This window comes from Schistocerca americana, chromosome X, assembly GCF_021461395.2.
Source record: "Schistocerca americana isolate TAMUIC-IGC-003095 chromosome X, iqSchAmer2.1, whole genome shotgun sequence".
NCBI classification, from domain to species: domain Eukaryota; kingdom Metazoa; phylum Arthropoda; class Insecta; order Orthoptera; family Acrididae; genus Schistocerca; species Schistocerca americana.
In genome coordinates, this window is record NC_060130.1 from 281,836,463 (window position 1) to 281,859,482 (window position 23,020).

Here is a 23,020-nt window from a genome sequence, read left to right on the forward strand (position 1 = left end):
CCCAAGAAACCTTCCAGCAACTGATTGAACATATGCCTGCGAGAGTGGAAGCTGTCATCATGGCTAAGGGTGGGCCAACACCATATTGAATTCCATCATTACCAATGGTGGGCGCCACGAGCTTGAAACTTATTTTCATCCAGGTTTCCGTATACTTTTGGTCACATTGTGTACTTCAAATGTTACAACCAATGGCACTGGAGATTGTTATCTTTCTGCCATTATCGTCATTTTCTGTTTGACAGCTGCAGTATCTTATGGAGCATCCACATGTTACAACCAGCGGCACAAGCGATTGTTATCTTTATGTCGTTATCGTAATTTTCTGTTTGACAGCTGTACAATATTGTCGGGCGGCTTGTGCAAGTAAGCTGCTAGGTACCCTGAGACAATACCAAGGACAAACTACAGAGACATCTATCCGTTCTCTGTAAACCAGCCAACTGTTGTTCGTATGACATGAAGAACTTTAGTCGCGGGCGACAAATCTGATAATCTTTGGAAATGTGTTGTTTTGACAGCGGCGTGTGAGGGTATGGCGCGCAGTGTGATTATTTGTAGGTGTACTTGTTTGTAGGGTATTGTGTTGTGTTCTTATTTCAGTGTTACTAGACTGATGTTTACATCTCAGGAACAATGTGAGCATGTTGTTTCAAAATATTGTTAAAGAAGAGATAGTTGTGAATCGTTGTGCTTTATCATATCATTGTGATGGGTAAGCAGTTGACACTTCGAGAGAAATGGAAACGGAAGAGACGCCGTATTGTAATAATAAATCAGTGTAAGAACGTGTTCATTGTGGAAGGACAGTTCGATACAATATGTCAGATGAAATAAGTTTGCTGGATGAAGATCATGATATATTACTGGAAGCCCTCGAGGGGATTGCGGGCGGGTAAGCGGTCTAATTAGACTTACGAAACCAAATTTGAAGCTGTGTGTGCCTTTGTCTGTTTCTTTTTATCAGTATTACATCCTGGTTTGAGCAATACAATAACTTCACAAGGAAAACTGTTTCATTTTCCTTTGTTGTTTAGTGTATAAAAACCGTGCCAACCTCATGATGCATTGCTATTGCGGGATGGTAAACTCGAGTTAGTCTTTTGAAGCATCCCAATGAATTATAATATTAAGTTTTTGCAAAAGTGAAACATTTTGAAACACCTTAGGCAATATCATATTACATACACAGTTTTTATGTTGTTAACCATTTTCATTTTCCGCTACTTCAGTTTCCTTCTATACACAACTTTTCATATCCAACCCAGCATGTATTTCTGACTTTTTATTATTTCTAAACTATTTCAGATTTTATTTTTACTTCTAACTTCTTCCTCTTTGGCTGTATTGCAGTTAAAAAGTATTGGGAAAGTGAATGAAGTCTGTCACTCTGCAACAGAGACTAGACACCTAAATAAAGTCATTAAATTTAGTGGTTTCACTGTTTTCAAGTGAAACATTTAGGGCTAAGTTGCAATCATAATTTCTTCTTACCTTGGAATTCTAAACATCATTAGCCATAAACAATTTGGTCTCCAAATAGGGATTTTGACATATTGAGTTGTTTTTGCAGTGATTAATTATTTGTTGTTCTGCAAAAAGTATTGAGTCATTATTTCATGTATTCATTGTTGCTTTCAAAATTCAGGTGATGGAGAAATTATAAATGTAAAGTCCATCCACAACTTCTGCCAGACCCATTGGGACCAACCAGCCACCATGTCATCCTCAGCCAGTGGTGTTATTGGATGCTGTATGGAGAAGCATGGTGTCAGCTGGCCATTGTCCATTTTCATAACTTGGAACCATTACTACTCGGTCAAGTAATTCCTGAGTTGGCATCGTGAGGCTGAGTACACCACACTCCAGTCCCCTCAACAAACAGTACTGGGAGTCAAACCCGTCTCCTCTTTTAAGAGCTAGTTACATCTCAAAAAGTATTATATTGTGGTATTATGTTTTGGCTTAAAACACTACTATAAAACAAAAAGTTAAATATATGTGGGTTTCGTGTTGCAGAAGAGTGCAGTGTGAGCACAAAATGGCATTGTATCACAGTCCCTCTTCTTACGTAGGTTTCAACAGCGGACATTGAAGTCTTACAATGGCTACTCTACAATAGTTTAGCAGTAGTCCAGCCAATTGTGTACATAGTTGGCAACTCGCATCAAGCAGTACTGTACACAATACAGACTGCTACTTCAAAGGCTGGTTGTAAAGCTATGCCGAGGACAGAATCCTTACCTCTATTAACAAGATTCATCTACCATTGTATCTTATTGTAACCTTAATAATGCTGACTCAGAAACCATTAGTTGAGCAGAGGGCAGGTATCTGTTCAAAATCGAACATGTTATTTTCCATTAAGCTCTTGTTGGCCAGTGCAGGTTTATTTTCCTGCTCTTGTTTTATGTTGCATGTATGTTCAGTGCAACATAGGAAGACACAGCACTGTGTTTGTCCATTGTAAGATTTTACACATTTACATGGAACGTAATAGACCCCAGATGTACAAAGACTGGGGTTATCTTTTACACAGGCCAGAAGGTTCCTTACTTTTGCAGGTGGTCGAAATATGGACATCATGCCTTATTCAGACAGCACTGCATGGTCAGTGCTGTCCCCTTGAGTGTTGTTATGTCATTGTCGAGGGAAAGAGTTGTGTGTCAGAGGGAGAATTTGTGAATGGAGGTACAAGATAACCACCTACACCCAGTGAAGCCTACAGTTTTGCCACGACAAATATTTTTCCTGTCTCACAGATCAAAAGAAGTTGCTTTGACATGCCCCCTGACACACAGGCATGTTATCCAGCAGGAGACTCTGCCAGTGTGCATAGCTTGTGACACACTAGTGTCAGTACGAAATATCTCATTTGCATTTTATATTCTGACAAGGCAGGCAGGAATTTTTCTTGATTATAATTTGTTCACTGTTTCCAAATTGTAGCGGAGGTTATTTAAATGTGCTGTTTCCCAGAATTGTTAGTTCATCCTTTTTTAGTCAGTGATCAAGCCATCCACAATTATCTGAATAAGTTTTACAAATGTGACTGCATGTCCATTTCTCTGTTAACATATATTGGTAAACTGAGACGCAGGTTTTTACTTAAGCACTTTTAACATCTGTATATGGAACTGTTACCAAACATTTACTTGGCCTCACAGAGGCTGACTCTTTCTATCTTGCTGTAAGTGGTCAGCCAGCCACATGTAGGCCTACAAGTGAATAACTTTTAGCACTTTCTTCAACTTATTCTCATTTATTTAGTATTTCATATCATGACTACATCATTCGTTTAAGTGTGAGCAAGGGGCATGAACATGCATGTAGACTTTCATGCTCTATTTTAATATGTACATAAGCAACTGCTCTTTGTGTTGTCATTACTAGTCAGATTTTCAGCATCTAGTATGTGTCCATGTTCTTTTGTCTCAAGAAGATTGCTAATAAGGAAAGACTTTATTACTGATCAGAATTTCGTTCATATTTTGCAGTGGTGCTGGTAAGCCATGCTATTGATTTCTGTGAAACCAGCCTCATCATCATAGTCATCATCATCATCATCATCATCATCATCAAGTGTGAATATGGAACCTTGGTTTTGATCAGAAACCAGTCTGTTGCTTAGCACAAGGTCTAGATTTGTTTTGTAATCATTTCAGCTATTTATAAATCTGAACAGAATTGCCAGTATATGCTCTATATTAAACACTCTTTTCTTTACATATAACAAAAATTGAAGTTTAAATTAAGGAACTGTGATGCATAACAGAAAAGAGATTATTTTGGCATGCATTGTGTATATATTTCGCACATTAACTCCAAAAAAACTAAGTGGTGGGTGCTATAATGTGATTTATGCCAAATAAAAATCCAAAACATCCTTATGTAAACAAATACAAAACAAGACACAAGCTATCTTTGCATAAATATATTCTGCAAAATACATAAGAAATAAGTATCAGTATGGGACAGAATATTCATTTAAAGTGTAAACATATTTTGAAGTAAAATAAAATGTGTTTCTCAGTAATATACTGAGAAAACTTGGATGCAATAGAATCAGTTGAATAAGTAAACACAAGTATCTTCTCCATTGTGGAGATATCAAATGGCTGAGGGACACAAACAAGACTTACAACTGGAGGCCACAACGTTGGAATCACAGATTTACTTCAAACTTTGTACACCTTTAGCCAGCCATTAAAACAACATAATGTGCATGTAATAAGGTGCACTTCTCTGGAAATTCAAAGAAAATCGCAAAAGAAGTTTTACGTGTTTATTATGTAACTGATGTATAATGAACTCTAATGTCAGGCACTTGCACACAGTTACACAATAAACACGTAAAACTTCTTTTGTGATTTTCTTGGAATTGCCAGAGAAGTGCATCTCACTACTTGGGCATTATATTGTTTTAATGGCCTGCTAAATGCATACAAAGTCTGAAGTAAATCTGTGATCGCAACGTCATGGCCTCCCCTTAGACTTGGGGGTCTTCAGAGCATCAAACATACATACCTGTGTGTGTACTCCAAAGAAGATTGCAAGGGTGTGAACTGAGCTTCCATGTACAGTTAATAAACTTTAATGCCTATCTACCACTAATCTTCGCTTATTCTGTTGAGTGACAAATATTCCCATAGTTGAAGTATTTTAACTCTATTTTAAATTTATTTTCCTCTTCCAACGTACTGAAATAAATTTCCTGAATGTGAATATGTTGGCATCAGCTGTGCTAGGTATAGATATACCACCTATTAGTGACGTGTGAAAATTTGTGCCAGACTAGGACTCGAACCCAGATTTCCCACTTATCATTAGTGGTCACCTTAACCACTTTGGCTATCCATGCACGCTTCCCAGAGCAACCCAAACATCCATATGTCAGACTTTCTACTTTCCTGTACCATAGTCCCCTACAGCCATATGTCACACTTTCTATGTCCCTATACCATAGTTCCATTAACCACTTTGTGTAAGGGATTATGGTGTATGGGTGTAGATACTGTGACACGTGGAAGTGTGGTTCAGTTCAGGAGGCTTGCATGAATAGGAGTAGTGGTTAAGGTAAGTGGAAAATGCATGTTCAAGTCCCAGACCAGCACAGATTTTCACATGTCACTAATAGGTAATACATATATACTTAACACAGCTGATGCCAAGATATTTGCATTCAATAAATGTATTTTGGATGGCTGTCAACTGTCATTAATGTGTATTCATCCAGGCATGCAACTTAAAATTCTTGAAGTAAGCTGACAACACATTCTTGTGTGATTCTGACATGCCATTGGTTTTTTTTTTTTTTTTTTTTTTTTTTTTTTTTTTTTTACTCATGTTAAGAGGCGGATGCTGAATTTAAGTGTATTGTAACTAATGATTTGCGTTTATTTGACAGACTCGTGTGTGTAAAGGAAAAATACTGTTCATGTATATAACTTTTTGGTAGACATTTGTAGTATTTGTGAACTGCAATGAAGTTGATTGAAATAGCTATTCTAACTGATGACAATTGGTTTTACCATAGAATAGCTACTATTCCATGATTTAATATGTATGCATTATTTTGATATCATTTGTGGTGCAGACTTTTTAATAATATTTGGGCCAAACAGACTGAATTGGGCTTGTGTGAAAGCTTCAGTACATGAACTTCCCGACTTGAGCAACATGTCTTCCCACCAGCTTTGTAGCTGTGACACTTTCCTGGTCTTTACCATCCAAAGTCATGTGTAGTTGCACAGGTCAGACCAATGCCCAAGGAAAAAAAAAAAAAAAAGAAGTTATCTGCTGAACTGTAGACCCATATCACTGACATTGACTTGCAGTAGTACTTTGGAACATTTACTGTGGCTGAACATTATAAAAATACATGTAAGAAAACAATATATTGGCATATAACCAGCACAAGTTCAGAAAATATCATTCAAGATTGTGAAATACACCTGGCTCTTTATTCACCTGAAATAATGAGTACTATCGACAGGGGATCTGAAGTTGATACCATATTTCCAGAAGGCTTTTGAACACAAACTATTTCTAATGAAAGAGTATACTTGTGGAGTATTGTCTTTACTGTGCAACTAGATTCGTGAATTCCTTTCAGAAAGGTCACAGTTCTTAGGGAAATACGGAAGCGTCCGATCCCACTCGTCTGCTTTGACCCATGATGTCATAAAGATGGCGGAAACAAAAACAAACACACACACTTTCCACAAGAAGCCTAATGACACTAACGGGACAAGCGCGGGAAATGGGGTGTTTTGGGTGGGGGGCAAACTAAATATAAACAAATTTAGACACCTTGCATAGCTACAACGTGTAAGTGAAGACAGCCATGCATGAATACCGACCCACCTCCCCAGGGGTCGTAACCCCTGCAACCCATAGAAGATAAAAATGCTTCAGTAGCTGATTAGTGTTTTTTGTCTTTTTAAAAAAAAAAAAATCTCACGGGATAGAACGAACAGATCAAAGATAAATATAATAAACTAAAACAGAAATTCGAGGAAACAGATAATTAAAATATGTAATAAGTGTTTTTAAATTTAAAAAAAAAAAAATCTCACGAGATAGAATGAACAGATCAGAAAAGTAAATAAAATAAGATAAAACGGAACTGGAGACAGCCACACTCAAACCAAACTCCGCGCCGTCATGACGTCACACACAACACCCTTACGTCACGGGTCAAAGCCGACGCGTTGGATCGGACGCTTCTGTCGACCCGTTCTTAGTATTTAATGGCAAGTCATCTAGCACAGGGTTTCCCAAACTGTGTCCCCCAGAATGCTGGTCTCCCCCGGAACACTGAACACTGGTGTTCTGCAAGAAGTTAAATATTACCCTGTGAAAATCTACTAATAACATGGTGTTTTTCCAACATTTTCACAATACTAATTATTTGTTGAAAATTTTATTATGATTTCTATGTTATTAATTATGATTTAAAATTGAAGTTATCATTGAATAAAACAAGTTTTTCTTATTTTTAAAAAATTTTGTTAACCTGCAAAATAAACAAGATATTCAATCAACGTATCAGAATTATCAAAGTGTTACATTGAAAGAAAAATTTGAGAACTCCTGGTCTACTGAAATAGGAGTGATATCTGATTTAAACTGACTCCTACTATGTTGCTGTTATTTTATAGGTTTCTGTTATTTCGTCAGTGCCACCTAGCTACTTGCTTGAAAGTCAGGTTGATTACTAACTTCCAGGAGTCAATAATTTATTGAGCATGATATATTTATTGTTCCAAGTCTCTTCATTGTCATTGTAGTGGTGTGTGCCAAAGAGACGTAATTCACATGTACATTTTGGCTAAATGTCCGGTCATATCAAAACAAATAGAAAACTGGGCCTCTCCAGCTACCTGTGAACTCATTCTTCCTCACTTCTGTTCTGTGGCCGGTGCCTTGATGTTACCATGTAACCTATGCTTGCCTGGTCGTTTCTGCAGACAACTGAAAATGTTTGCTCATCTGCCTTCACTTCATCATACTGTTTGTTTGCCGCCATGAGAATGGTGACCAGTAAATGAGGTCTTGAAGTCATCTGTATGTATCCAATTTCCACACAAATAGATGCAGAGGTAATGTTAGTTTTGCTTGTAGCAAATGGTAAGTTAACCAATCCTCTGAGTGATGGAAAATGGCAAATACATTAAAGAGCTTCATCCTCTCAAGCTAATTTTAGCTTTGGTGTACATGGGCTTCCTAGGCAGGTGACCGGCTACCGCAGGCAGTCCTTTATTATGTTAGGCCCTTTCCATAGCTCAGTGTCCACTATTTAGAAACAATGGACATTCATTTGTCACAAAGAAGGGCTCCTGAGCTTCACTGCCTTGATCACAACAAAGATGCAAACATCAATATAGGTATTGTACTTATGAGGTGAATGGGTACTGGAGTAAATCATTGTTAGCACTTCGGGGTCATTTACTGGATCTCCATTTTATAAGTGTTACTTAGGAAGTTAGCAGGATATTTGGAGAAAAGAGATGGAACCTTCAAATTCAATTTCTGAAATGTGTAGCAAGATGGATGTGCCGTTGGTCGGTTCTACTGTATTATTGACCCATTGTACATTGAAAGAACAGTTATGAAAGCTGAAGTCCTAAGTTTGAACTACCTATTTAATGTTTTCTCAACATTTGGAATAAGAATTGGATTCCAGGTACATGGGTAAAAAAAGGTCCCTCTCTTCAAAGTAGGGAGCAGTATGGAAATTGCAACAGTATGTATTTTCTGTCTTATATCTTAAAGATACCAAAGGAGTTATACAATGCAGTTGAATGATAACTAAAGGAACAACAACCTATTTTAAAGAAAGAAACACTATTCACATTTGCTTTCAAAGAATGTTGGTGTGAAAATACTGAATGTGTCAAAAAAAGGTCAGATGTGTGTGAATTCCTAAGGGATCAAACGGTTGAGGTCATCAGTCCATAGACTTACACACTACTTAAACTAACTTTGTCAAGTCTTGTACCAGGATACGTAACGGTACCTTGTTGTTGGAAACTGAGAGCGTCTGTCAGGCACAAAAACTCCTTTGGGCCACACTCCTGTACATGTTCCCTGTCTGGGTGGAGGCTCACCGCACTTTGAATTCGTCGCGTGGTGTGGTATCTACTAGATCACTCGACGGATTGACTGACGAGGAGATTCAGTCTTTCCTCGCTGAGTTGGGCATGACGGCTGTCCATAGGGTCATGAAAAAGGTTGACAATGACCTTGTACCGACCCGGACACTTTTCTTGACCTTTGATAGTGTTCAGCTGCTGTCGCGCATCAAAGCGGGCTATGAGGTTATTTCTGTTCGCCCCTATGTCCCGACACCTACGCGCTGCTACCAGTGTCAGCATTTTAATCACACTCGCCAGTCTTGTTCTAATGCGGCTAAATGTGTCACTTGTGGCAGGGACGCCCATGAGGGTGACTGTCCACCTCCGTCTTCTCGTTGCGTGAACTGTCAGGGTGACCATGCAGTGTCCTCCCGTGACTGTCCCATCTACAAGGATGGACGCCGTATACAGGAAATTCGGGTCAAAGAGAAAGTGTCCACCTCAGTTGCTCGCAAGCTATTTGCTAGTAGGAAGCCCATGCTGCTTCCAGCAGGGAAATACAGTACTGTCCTCGCCTCTCCTCAGCCTACCAGGGAGGTGTCGACACAGACATGCGATCTGACCTTTACCGCTACGGTCGTCCGTTCGGCCAGTGCTAAGATCGCCCGGTCAACGTCTCCTCTTCCTCCCATCACCCCTAAGACACAAGCATCTTCATCAGCTTTTGCCAAGACTAAGACCCAGAAGTCAGATGCACGGGCCTTCAAGAAGGAACCATCCCGTAAAGACTTCCTACGTACCCCAAACTCCCAGCCATCGACCAGTACTTCGACTAAACAACGTTCTAAGAAGGCTCATAGGAAGCAAAGTTCTCCTTCTGCGCCACAGCGCATTTCTTCTCCTGCGCCACATTCTGTGCGTTTTGACCTACCCCCTGTGGCAGGTATTCCGGCTCATGGAGGGGTTATGTTGCTGGTTCGGGATGATATCTACTACGATCCCATCACATTGCACACCGATCTGCAGGCAGTTGCCGTCCAAATTACTCTCCCGACTTTCACATTTTCCATTTGTACCATTTACACTCCATCATCGTCTGCTGTTACTAGGGCAGACATTATGCAAATTGTTGCTCAGCTACCTGCACCATTTTTGTTGACTGGAGACTTCAATGCCCACCATCCCCTTTGGGGCTCTCCAGCATCCTGCCCGAGAGGCTCCCTGTTAGCAGACCTTTTCAACCACCTCAATCTTGTCTGCCTCAGTACTGGCGCCCCTACTTTTCTTTCGAACACAACTCACACCTATTCCCATTTAGACCTCTCTATATGTACTACCCAGCTTGCATGCCAGTTTGAGTGTTACGCTCTTTCTGATACGTATTCTAGTGACCACTTCCCTTGTGTTATCCATCTCCTGCATCATACCCCATCTCCATGCTCAACTAGTTGGAACATCTCCAAAGCAGACTGGGGGCTCTTCTCTTCCAGGGCGACATTTCAGGATCAAAACTTCGCAAGCTGCGATAGTCAGGAAGTCATTCTCATTGCTGCTGAATATTCCATCCCTCATACTACTTCTTCTTTACGTCGCGTACCTGTCCCCTGGTGGACCGCAGCATCTAGAGACGCTTTACGTGCTCGTCAACGTGCTTTATGCACCTTTAAATGCCACCCTACGATGGCGAATTGTATTAACTATAAATGATTACGTGCGCAGTGTCGTCGTGTTATTAAAGGGAGCAATAAAGCCAGCTGGGCTGCTTTCACAAGCTCCTTTGACAGTTTTACTCCTCCTTCTGTTGTCTTGGGGTAGCCTGCGCCAGCTATCTGGCACTAAGGTCCACTCACCAGTTTCTGGCTTGGCGGTCCGCAAATGACGTCCTTGTGGCCCCTGAGGCTGTCTCCAATGCCTTCGGCAGATTTTTCGCAGAGGTTGTGAGCTCCGCTCATTACCACTCTGCCTTCCTCCCCCAAAAACAGGCAGACCTAACTTCCGCTCCTCGAATCATGAAAGCTATAATGCCCCATTCACCATGCGGGAATTCGAAAGTGCACTTGTCCAGCCACGGTCCTCTGCTCCGGGGCCTGATTCTATTCATATTCAGATGCTGAAAAACCTTTCTCCTGCGGGTAAAGGTTTTCTTCTTCGTCCTTATAATTGCATCTGGATTGAGGGTCATGTTCCCACATGCTGGCGCGAATCTATTGTTGTCCCGATTCCTAAGCCTGGGAAGGACAAGCACTTGCCTTCCAGTTATCGACCCATTTCCCTTACCAGCTGTGTCCGTAAGGTGATGGACGAATGGTTAACTCTCGTTTGGTTTGGCTGCTCGAATCTTGATGCCTCCTTACCAATGTACAATGTGGAGTCGTAGGCGCCGCTCTGCTGTTGACCACCTGGTTACCTTGTAGACCTTCATAATGAATAACTTCTTGTGAAAGCACCAGACAGTGGCTGTGTTCTTTGATTTGGAGAAGGCTTACGACACCTGTTGGAGGGGGGGCATTCTCCGCACCATTCATACATGGGGCCTTCACGGTCGCCTCCCTCTTTTTCTTCGTACATTTTTAATGGATCGACAGTTCAGGGTACGTGTGGGTTCTGTCCTGTCCGATGCCTTTCGCCAGGAGGATGGGGTGCCACAGGGCTCAGTTTTGAGCATCGCTCTCTTCGCCATAGTGATCAATCCAATAATGGATTGCCTCGCAGCTGATGTATCAGGCTCCCTTTTCGTGGACCATTTTACCATCTACTGCAGCGCGCAGCTTACATGTTTCCTGGAGCGCTGTCTTCAGCGTTCTCTTGACCATCTTTACTCCTGGAGTGTCGCCAATGCCTTCCGTTTTTCTGCCGATAAGACATTCTGTATTAACTTCTGGCGCTACAAAGAGTTTCTCCCACCGTCCTTACATCTTGGTCCCGTTGCTCTCCCATTCGTGAAGACAACAAAATTTTTAGGTCTTACATTTGACAGGAAACTTAGCTGGTCTCCACATGTGTCATATTTGGCTGCCCGTTGTACCCGTTCCCTAAATGTCCTCCGTGTTCTCAGCAGTATGTCGTGGGGAACGGATCGAACCATCCTACTTTGCCTTTATCGGTCGATCGTCCGCTCAAAGCTGGATTATGGGAGCTTTGTATACGCCTCTGTACGGCCGTCCATCTTACGCCGCCTCAACTCTATACAACATCGGGGGTTATGTCTTGCGATCGGAGTGTTCTATACTAGTCCCATCGAGAGACTTCATGCTGAAGCCGGTGAACTGCCACTAACCTACCGGCGCGATATACTGCTCTGGCGGTATGCCTGTCGGCTATTATCATTGCCTGACCATCCATCTTATCGTTCCTTTCCTGATGACTCTCTCGACCGTCAATACAGGTTGCATCTATCTGCCCTGCTACCCCCTGGAGTTCACTTTCGTCGCCTCCTTCAGCACCTTGATTTTTCGCTCCCTGCAACTTTTAGAGTGGGCGAGGGGCAAATACCATCTTGGCTCTAGGCTCAGGTTCGCGTTCACCTTGACCTCAGCTCGCTCCCAAAGGAGGTGACCCTAGCTTCGGTATACCGCTCGCAGTTTGTCGAACTTTGTTCAAAGCTCATTAATATGATCTTCATTTATACAGATGGCTCTAAGACCAATGACGGTGTCGGGTGTTCTTTTATTGTCGGGGCACACAGTTTCAAATACCGGCTCCATGGCCATTGTTCGGCCTTCACAGCTGAGCTATTTGCCCTCTATCAGGCTGTTCTTTACATCCGCCACCACTGACATTCTGCTTATGTCATCTGCTCTGATTCCCTGAGTGCCATCCAGAGCCTCAGTGATCCATATCCGGTTCACCCTTTCGTGCACCGGATCCAACACTCTCTTCAGCAGCTGACGGACGACGGTTCTCCGGTTACCTTTAATGTGTGTTCCTGGCCATGTCGGTATCGCTGGGAACAAAGCTGCAGATGCCACGGCCAAGGCTGCGGTCCTCCAGCCTCAGACAGCTTCTTGTTGTGTGCCTTCATCTGATTTTAGCAGAGTCATTTGTCAGCGCATTTTATCGCTGTGGCATGCCGATTGGTCTACACTTACTGAAAACGAGCTTCGGGCCTTGAAACCTCTCCCCATGGCTTGGACGACCTCTTCACGCCCTTCTAGGTGGGAAGAGGTCGTTTTGGCCCGATTACGGATTGGACACTGTCGGTTCAGCCACCGCCATCTGCTGGCGGCTGTGCCGGTGCCGTTCTGCCCATGCGGGCAATTGCTGATGGTACACCACATTTTAACATCCTGTCCGAATTTTAATACGCTGCGCATTGATCTTGGCCTGCCATGTACTCTGGATGAAATTTTAGCAGATGACCCAGGAGCAGCTGCTCGCGTTCTTCGTTTTATCCACTTGACAAACCTGTCTATGGACATTTGATTATTCTGTTTTCTTTTAATCCCTTGCCTGTTCATGTGCCTTTTATAGTGTTGTCCTTTTTAGTTGTACACACACACACACGCACGCATGCCCAGCGGGAGGGACCGCGCAACTGTGTGGCCTCTCCACACAGCCTTAAAGTTTCAATTGGACCTTACAGTGATATTTGTGGTTGTGGGAAAGGGTTACAACAGCATACACTGCAAAAACTCAAAGACTGCTCAGGCGAGTTTAATATGACAAAATTCTTAGGTATTGAACTAAAAACAGATTATGTTCTGGAATATTAGTTCTGTTTGGGTAGAAATTGATTGATTACAGTAATTTTTATAAGAAAACAATTGTACAGTTTTCTCAATCTGTATTTTGAATTTTATGATGAAATTTATGGAACAGTACTGAAAAAGCATTATGTTTCTTCACTTTAAACTGAATAATTTTCTGGGGCAGTAAAATACTTGTGAACAAAAAATTAACTACATTGAATACACAGAGTTTGCCAATCCTGCATGGAAAAGGAAAGTTGTGGTAGACAGAATTAGAAGCAGTGTCCACATGCTTGAAAGAAATTCTGAAACCTTGAGTCATTATTCTTGGAAGGATAAAAATCAGGATCACGAGGAGTTAAAAATAAATGAGTGTTAACGTACTCATTGATCTTTCAGATAATCATACATTTTAGTCATAAATTGTTCTGACAACACAATGCCAAAAAATAGTGTTCTGCAGAGAAATACAAAGAAAAAAATCAGACATAAAGAAACAATTCCTGAATAAGGTGTACACCTGGGTAATGGGAAGAGACCTGATATCTCAGTAAGTCTAGGGCTATTCATTTTATAGTGGTGGAAAGAAATGGGTAATGCCTGTAACACTCATGAAACAGGAACCAACGAGATTGAAGCAAAGTGTGTGCAGAGTATTGGTTAATTCTCAGTAGAAAACACTTGGCAGTTCCACGTAAGAAGAGGCAAAAGTGGTGAAGAATTCAGTCCATGATACAACAAAAGCTATTGAGAAAACCACATGAAATGGAGTCTACACCCAAGAAAATGGATTGGATGTAGAGGGAAGCAGATGTTTTTTGACAAGAAATAAACCAATGGAAAATAAAAATTACAACTCTGAAGCAGTAGACCTTCGTATACTAACTTTTATTCATCTACTGCGCTGAATGAGTACTCAGTATGAGCGTAACCTCTGGGTTATATACTTATAAGCAGATGATCATAAGCAATAATTTCAGTTATTATTTTATCCATAGTAAATAGGTAGATTTCTAAAACTGTTTGTGAAATAGGCAATTCAGTAGCAGTAGTAGCCAGTCAGTAATTAAAGGTGATTTTATTTCACAGAGCTGGTTTCAGATATGCCATCCATCAGTGGCATGCTCATACTGGAAGCCCCCTGTATGAGCAGTGGATCTGAAACCAGTTTTATGAAAGAAGACTGGTGGCTATCATAACTCTTCCATAAATTTAATAATACTCACAACCACCTGTAGTTACACTGCAGCCCTGCAGTCAAGTGACGAGTGACTATAAATGTGGGAGTTATTGTTACACACTACTTCCCCCCTCACAGGGCTCATGACTCTTTTGTGAGTACATGGATGGTGAGAACAGAGTCTCAAGCTTTTGCAGCTCCTTCTTCCTTTCCTTTTCTGTACTGCAATCTCTCATCTGTGACTGTTTTTCCTTATCTTAATCTCTTACTTATGGTGACAGCCTTTTATATTAACTTGGCTATACCGTAGGTTCTGCCTTTCTTTCTAGGTTTGATCTTCCTTTCCAAATTTTTTGTAGTGTAGTCTGACTGGGTAAGAACACCTTTAATAGTTATATGAACATATAGTGTCTGTTCTTTCGGACATGCGGACAGGTGGTGCTAGGTGGGAATGTGGGTTGGCCAAGAGTCTTGCCGAGGTAGTCCCCACAATTGCAGTAAACACAGTGTCCAGGTGGTGCAGTGCTTAATGCAGATGCCTAGTAAACAGGAGATGCTGGGTTCAAATCCTGGTCTGGCACACATTCTCATTCATCCCTGCCGATTCCGCATAAAGTCCCAAGGCAGCTGGCATCATTAGTCCATTTCCTCCCCTTCCCTTCCCCCCCCCCCCCCCCCCCCCCTCCCCCGTCCACCTTAAATTTCTTAAATTTACCTTTAATAATGCCTACACCATGCAGTGTTCATCTGTGCACAATACATGCATAGGCTCTTATTTGCACTTCAAAGCCAACACAGTAGCCAGCCCGACATAGTTCGGTCGTTATGTACCTTTTGGTTGAGCACCCAGACAACACGAGGATTGCACTGCTGATGCCTGAGCTGCTAGCTCTCCATGTATGCTAAGGATTAGATGACTGTCTTTTTGGGGCATCAGGACTCCTGGCAATGGTCATCATGCCAGATGACCATTGCTGCAGCTGGGTAGTGATATGGGGAGAGTCCTTGATTGGAGTGGGTCGCATCAGGGCAGACATTTGAAATTAAACCAATACAATGACCATTCTGATGTGGCCGTCTCATTAGACAGGAATATAAATTTCAATGTAAGCAGTTATAATCCTACAACTTTTGCTACCCTGGCTACTCTATGGGAAGGGGTAACTGTTTATCCAATATTAAGTATGCTTTTTAACTGATGCAGGTACTCCTACTATGACAAAGCCAGTATGTTTTGTGGAACATATTGAAGGTAAATTTGGAAAAATGCACAGAATATAATTCAACACATCATCTTTCACAGAGAACTTATGCTCCAAACAAACGAGGAGCTCAACGCTAATTTTGAGCAGTGAAGTGTTCATTTTGTTCGAAATGTCTGAAAAGATCCCAAGCTTAATAGAATAGATACAGGTGCCTTTATCATACGCTGTGAAGGGAATTTCCTTCTGGAAAACGTACTTGTCCTACCATCCACAAGGCCTTCTGATGCTTAAGTCTGTGTCATGTGTCATCCCACTGTGGAACCAAAATGTCGTAACTGCAGACGATCACTCCATGAAGGCAGTCCTTGTGAACAACCACCTTTGTGTATTACATGGATGAAACACCACATAAACCACCAGATTGTTCTGTCATTAAGGAAGAAAAGAAAATACAGGAATATAAATCTGTTGGTCAAGTGTTGTATAGTGGGGCATGGAAAAAACGTGAATGCCTACAGCCTGTTGACATGATGAACAATTATGCAAAAGTCACAACCATCACTCCCACTACCTCCATATTTTCGAAACTGGTTTTCCCACTATCCTCTTCTCTTTTGTTTTGCATGGCATTGTCTTCGGGAACCAGTTCCTTCACCCAGCCGAGGAGCAGCTTCCTCCTCCGGCATCTACCAGTGATGGGGCTCCCTTGCAGGACACCTTTCCCTGGAAACCTAGTGATCAGAAGCCTGGTACCAGTCAGTGACTGAAGAAACCATGGTCTGTGGGTCCCACGGCCACCGGCTCTTCATCCATCCCCACCCACATCAGAGATGGGCTATTGACAGGATGTCTGCCGCAAAGGAAGAGGAGGAGTTGAAGAATCTGGACAAGGCCACTCCTCATCCCCATACACCCCAGATTCTGAACAAATGCTCATTGATGTGGTTCCATCTTCATCAGTGATGGGCAGTGATTCTGGGGTGTGACCAGACCACCTGGTCCCTTCACGCCTGTTTTCGACATCAGTGGAAGTTTAATGGCTATTACAGTCACCTGCCAGAACTACAACACCATATTTCCTGCTCTTATACCCCCAGTAAAGGAAAAACCTTACACTGATGACCATTCCTCAATGCAGTGAGGTTATCATGCATTGTTGGAACTGTGCTGCCCCTGTGAGGTTGTCTGGAGGGTCTGTACATTGAGTAACACAGATGTGGTAGTGAGTGGATTCCCCTTTGTACTATATCTTACTCCCCTGGAATATATGCCTCTTCATCCCAGGTGTGGGCCAAGCTCTGTACTCTTCCACCGGCCACCAATGGTCAACAACTGGTTCATGTCATGTCCTTTAGGATGGTCTTTGTATCAACATGCTGGTTCTTGTTTAACACCTTGCAACCCACTCTGCAACAGCATCAACATCCTCTTTGTATTCTGTCACTTTTCTACTGCAGAAACTATTGGCTGAAGATGCCGTCCCCCTCCCCCTCCCCCCCCCCCCCCCCCCCACCTTCTGATTTTATCCCACTGGTTGTTCTGGGGCAGAGTTGGTGCTTCACTCAGCTCTCTACTGATCCAAGAGAACTGTGTCCCACAAGACTCTTTACTGAGTGTCATATACTGCCTCATCGCCATAAGTGGGTTAGTGATTTCTGTCGGGCTGCTGGTCACACCTGCGCTGTATGTCAATGACTTTTGCACTTGGTACAGATTCCACTCAGTAGTCTCAGCTGAGCACCAGCTACAAGGCACCATCAAAAGGGTTTCCACTTGGACACCTTCCATGGTTTCCATTTCTATTGTATAAAAACATGGGTCACACATTTCTGTTGTGCCATGGTCAATCCTGACCCACAATTCTACTTGGATACCCAGCACTGGTGCGTTGTTGCACAGTCCATTTTTTTGGCCCTCGTTTGTGATAAAAAGCTTGCTTGTCTTCTCCATATTCACCAGCAAAAGACTAGCTACACGTGGAAACTTAACTCTCTGTGCTTCCATGTCCACACCTCTTAGGATGTGGATCATGCTACTCTTCTCCATATTTACCAGGTGCTGGTCCTGTCCCAACTGGACTATGGTTACCAGGTTTACAGCTCGACAACAACTTTAAATGTGAAACTGGTAAACAGTCCATTATTGTGGAGTTTGATTGGTCTCTGGCACCTTTCGGACTAGTCCTGTAGACAGTCTCCTTGTCGAAATGGGGATCTTCCCTCTTCAGTCCCAACTCTTGGTCTTCTGTGCAATCACCATTTGATAATTCCCTGTTTATCCCATGTATCCCATTCATTTTGTGTACAAGTTGTGTTGACCCCCTGATATGTGCCCTCAGATGAGATTACCAAATGGAATGCACCTAGCATCTATCTGCTGTGTTTTCTCATGCAGATGGGCTTTGTGATTATGTGTGATAGGAAACATGACAAGCAGCACCCTTCCTTTTGGTCCAATTAACAACAAAAGATTCTTGATAGTCATAGTTGTCACTTTGGACGTAACACTGGTCCTAAATTTTACTGCGGTCACTATGTGATTGTTGTAGTTTAGGCATGAATTTTTGTTCTACTGTGATCCAGTACTACATTGACAAGCAAGTGAACTTACCTGAGACTGTCGGCCTAACATACTCCCAAAACGTTAAAAAGTTCTGTGGAAGGATGTCTACAGTGTATATGAAACAATGACAAGGAAATAACAGACCACTCTTCAGCAAGTCGGATACAGTTGTTGGGTGCTCAGTGTAATGACAAGGGAATAACAGACCATTCTTCAGCAAGTCATATACAGTTATTGGGTGGTCAGTGTATTCATTCTCAGTATGCAGTTCCTATTCAGTATAAAGCTTGGATCAACAGTGAAGGCCTTCATGACCGGATTTTTTAGTTGCTGATGATTTTCCAGCCTGTGTGGCCGTGGCCGTAGAAACTTTTCAGTTCCTGACATTTCGCCCCGACCTGCACTGTGTTTCTTCGGAAGTACTAATGGTGACATTGCGTCATGCCGACTGATGAATTGGGTGTTGGAGAGTGATGTAAATACTGTGAAAAGTCAGAGGCAAAACTTAACTTTCAATTGTCACCTGTCAATGATAAAAACAGTGATAAAACTTAGCCATGGAACAACACAGTCTCTCTCCCTTTTATCAAAAAAAGTATCTGATCTGGTCAACAAGATTTTACAGAAACATGACATCAGGCCAGTTTTTAGACCAACTAAGAAAATGTGTCAAACACTTCAATGTGTAAAGCTCAAACGCCCTCCTTTGTCAGCAAGTGGAATAAATAAGATTCCATATACTTGTAGAAAGGTCTACATTGGAACAACTAAGAGAAGCATGAATACAAGGGTGAAAGAACATAAATCTTTGCCAACTATAGAAAACAGAAATCTCAGCTGTAGCAGAGCATGCTCTTCAGTCAGAACACAGTGGAGTGGAGTTTTCAGAAACCAAAATTTTATCTACAGTGAAAAACTATTATCCTCTGCTATATAGTGAAGACATTGAAATATACAGGGTGATTCAAATGTAAGTGTACACACTTTGTGTGTGTAATGTATGCATTAAAATAAGAGTAAAATGTTAAATGAAGTTCTGTCTGAAATTGCTTTACTTCAGAGTTATCATGCACAGTGTCATTCACGGTGGGCATTACATCGTGAGCCACTACGCTACACACACAAAGTATGTAGAGCTTCTTTTGAATCCCTCTGTATAATCATAATGATAATTTTAACAGAACAGAAGCAGCCATGAAACTCAATGATATTAGGACAGTGGTTCTGTAGAATCAGTATATAAGTTTTTACCCTTGAAAGGTGACAGTTGATAGCTAAGTTTTATGTCTGACAAAGATTATCTCTGCTAATCATGTGTAAACTTGACCACACTCACTACTCACAATATTTATGTTGCTCTCCGATGTCCAATTCATCAGTTGCCAAGAGTCAAAGTCACCAAGAGCACCTCTGAAGACGTCCAGCACATCTCTGAAAAAAACATCAGGAACCGAAAAGTTTCTTCAACCATGGCCATACAGTCCGGAAGGTACATCAGCAGCAATAAAGCTTGGAAATTTAAATGACTGACTTTAAAGCCCTCTACCTGCAGCCCAACCAAATACAAGTTTTCTACATCATGACTTCAAAGGTGTTAATTTTTCATCCACTAATTTAGATGAAGGCTAAGTAGAAAGGAGGTATATGGCTGTGTGGGTGGTAATAAAGAATGTGTAGGTAAGGAGATGTAAAAAATTTAGAGCTTGTTCTCCCTGAATAATGAGAGTATGTCCTCACTGTGGTATGATAAAATAGCATCCAGTTCCCCAAAGAAAAAAATTTATTTATATATTTTGGCCCATTAGATAGTGTTGAATGTAGGTATAGAATGTGTGAGCAGCTTGTGTAACAAAATTACAACAGTGCTGTTGTTTTATGTAGTCAGATATACTGCATTTCCTGTATTACTGTTCCATTATTCTGGGGTTATGCTTTTTTCACTCATTTCACTGAAATTTTGAGGAAATGTAGCCATATATAAGGCTACTTTTCTAATAAATACTATATAAGAGGACTTAACCTCTTAATTGGGTTTTATGGTGGCTACGTGTTTCCTTTAGCATTGTCATCATTCCCATCTTTTACAGCTAACAACTATATCTCCTCCTCCCCCTCTCCAGTCAGCACAATTTTACACAGAAAATATCACACACATATTCTTCAGTTCTTTGCGGGTAGGAATGGTTCACTAAACTGGAACTTACATAAAAACAGTCATATTACCCCATCTGCACTTCATATAGAAATGCTTAAAAAATATGTCTTTTAACAGTACACCAACATTTTTGAAAATTTCAACGTCAGGAAAGAACAGCATGAATGAGCCCTCAGAGCCTCAGCATTCATTTGCTGAGTACGGGCTTGGTGACCCCGGGATTCTGGAACTGGGGCTGGTAAGTGCTGCTAGTCCTCTGTCACCATAATCTCTGGGCATGCTTCAGTGACCACCGAGCAGTGCTGCGATGGAATGTTGTGTGTCTCAGGGAACGGGGATCTTGGCTTGACTGCCCAGATTGTGAGGATGAATAAACCTTTATAATAAAACCCTCAATCTCAAGGTGTGCTGCGCACTGAGGAGATGCATGGCTGTTGAGGTGGAACAGTCATCAACGGGCAACCTCTGGGGAGCCTGCCGCACCTCAGTTCTATAAGGCTTACTCAGGCACACAGGGCTCTGTCTGAGTGGACGCATATTTTCCTGGCTGCTCATGGGACCAAGATGAAACCCATGCAATCTTCTTCTTCTTGTCCCGCCTGGGAGTACCCACACAGAATCCTCAAAATGAATGAGGGAGGCTAGCCCTCCTGGTAATCGGAATCAGTTGAATTATAGTAACAAGGCTCAAGGAGTCATAAATCAAAATATGTTTTTTATGATTAAGAGGAAGGACGGGACATTTGAAAAAGTGTCCCCCTTCTATATCCATGAAGGCTTGAAAGGGTTTGCTGGAAGCCTGAAGCCTGTAAAGCGGCTGAGGAATGGTTCCCTCCTGGTCAAGACTAACAGGGCAAAGCAGATGGAACTCCTTAGGAAGTCTGAAAAATTGGATAAGTATGACGTAATTGTTGAATTGCCTAACTCCTGCGGTCATATGCTGTGATATTATGGACACCGACATAGCCGAACATCCAGCATCTTTAAATAAGATGGTCTTGCAGACCCATACATCATGCACCCCTAATCTAGCCAAGATCACACAAATTCCCCGTAAAACTGCAGCAGGTAAGTCCTGACTGGTCCCCATGTATTATGACTAAGACATTTTAAAATACATGCAGCCTTAAGGGACCATTTCTTCAGATCCTTAAGATGTGGCAACCATGTACATTTACAGTCAAATACAAGGCCCAGAAACCTTGCTGTGTCGATATCGAAAAAAATGTGGTGAGAGAAAGGACCAGATAAAAATGGGAAGACTGCCACAAAAACCCCATTCGTGATGCTGCTCAAGGATAAGACACCTCCATGTAGTATCATAGGCCTTGTCGATGTCAAAAAATATACCTAGAAGGTGATGCTGGTGTAGGAAATCCTGTTGTATAGTCGCCTCTATGAGGGCCAGGTTATCAAAGGTGGAGTGGTACCTCCTGAACCTACACTGAAAGCACCTAAGGATTCTAAGATCCAGACAGGGAGGAGGTTGACCATCCACTCCTACATCTTTTCCATACAGCTAGTGAGGGCAACACTATGGTAACTACTTGGGCATGTAAGGTCTTTCCCAGGCTTTAAAAGACGAATTAAAATTGTCTCACACCATGAGTCGGTAAAGTGACCTGACGCCCAAATGGCATTCAAAAGTACAAGGAGTGTATCTTTGTTTCACCTTGTGAGGTGCCAGAGCATACTGTAATGGATTCTGTTGTGACCAGGGGGTGTGTTATGAGCTGTAGACAATCCAGAATCCAGCTCCCACATGGAAAATGGGCAGTTGTAATCTTCATCAGAGGTGGACCGGAAGTCAAAACTACACCTCCCAGCAACTGCTCTATGGCGCTGGAAACCTGGATCCTGACTGACTGTTGCAGTAAGTGTGGCAAAATAGGCTGCCATAGTCTGGGCACTGTCTTGCGGACTGGCTTGGAGAGTGCTATTCCCATTACAGCAGTTATGGGACACCTTCCTCCTCTCTCAGAAATTCTTCTTATGGTCTCCCATACAATGGAACTCTTGGTGGAACAATTAATGATGTTCAGGAACTGTTGCCACAACTTCTTCATGCTCTTTTGAATAATCTGGCGACACTTGCCCTTGCCACCTGAAAGGCTGCAAGATTCTCTGCAGCTGGCCGACACTTGAACCTACACAGAGCTGCACACCTAGTCCTGACTGCAGAGCACCATTTGTCACTTCACAGAAGGACAGGTTGCCTCTCCTGTTGTCCCGTGGACTATGGAATGGATGCTGCAGTGGACTATGGAATGGATGCTGCAGCAGCACAGTGGATCATTTTGGTAATATGATCCACTCATGCCTCAACATTGGCACAATGTTCAAACTGGGCCAACTGGTTATAAAGTGTCCATTCTGCTCTACCGAGCACCCATTGCAGCAATTTCCTTTCGGGCTCCACTCCATCTGGCAGGTGAATCGAGATCGGGAAGTGATCACTTCCGTGCAAGTCATAGACCACTTCCCATTGAGCAGTGTGAGCAAGAGGTGGAGAACAAAGTGAGAGATCAATGGCAGAGAACGATGCAGCTGCTGTGCAGAAATATATGTTCTGTCCTGTATTTAGCAAGTATGCGCATGATGACAAGAGAAGCCTCTCAATTTCTCTACCGCTTGGGCAGGTAGTTGCAGAG

General features: G+C 42.2%; 1 protein-coding gene across 2 annotated transcripts in view; it reads left to right on the forward strand.

Annotated features, from left to right (window-relative positions):
• The first annotated feature begins 487 nt into the window (after nt 1-487).
• LOC124556035 (Fanconi anemia group M protein homolog) overlaps nt 488-23,020 on the forward strand; it is a 242,759-nt gene continuing 220,226 nt past the window's right edge. For both annotated transcript variants that reach the window (XM_047130070.1, XM_047130071.1), the window contains exon 1: nt 488-895. In XM_047130070.1, coding sequence (XP_046986026.1) covers nt 822-895 — 74 coding nt within the window. In that variant the 5' untranslated portion in view covers nt 488-821. The remainder of the gene's footprint in view (nt 896-23,020) is intronic.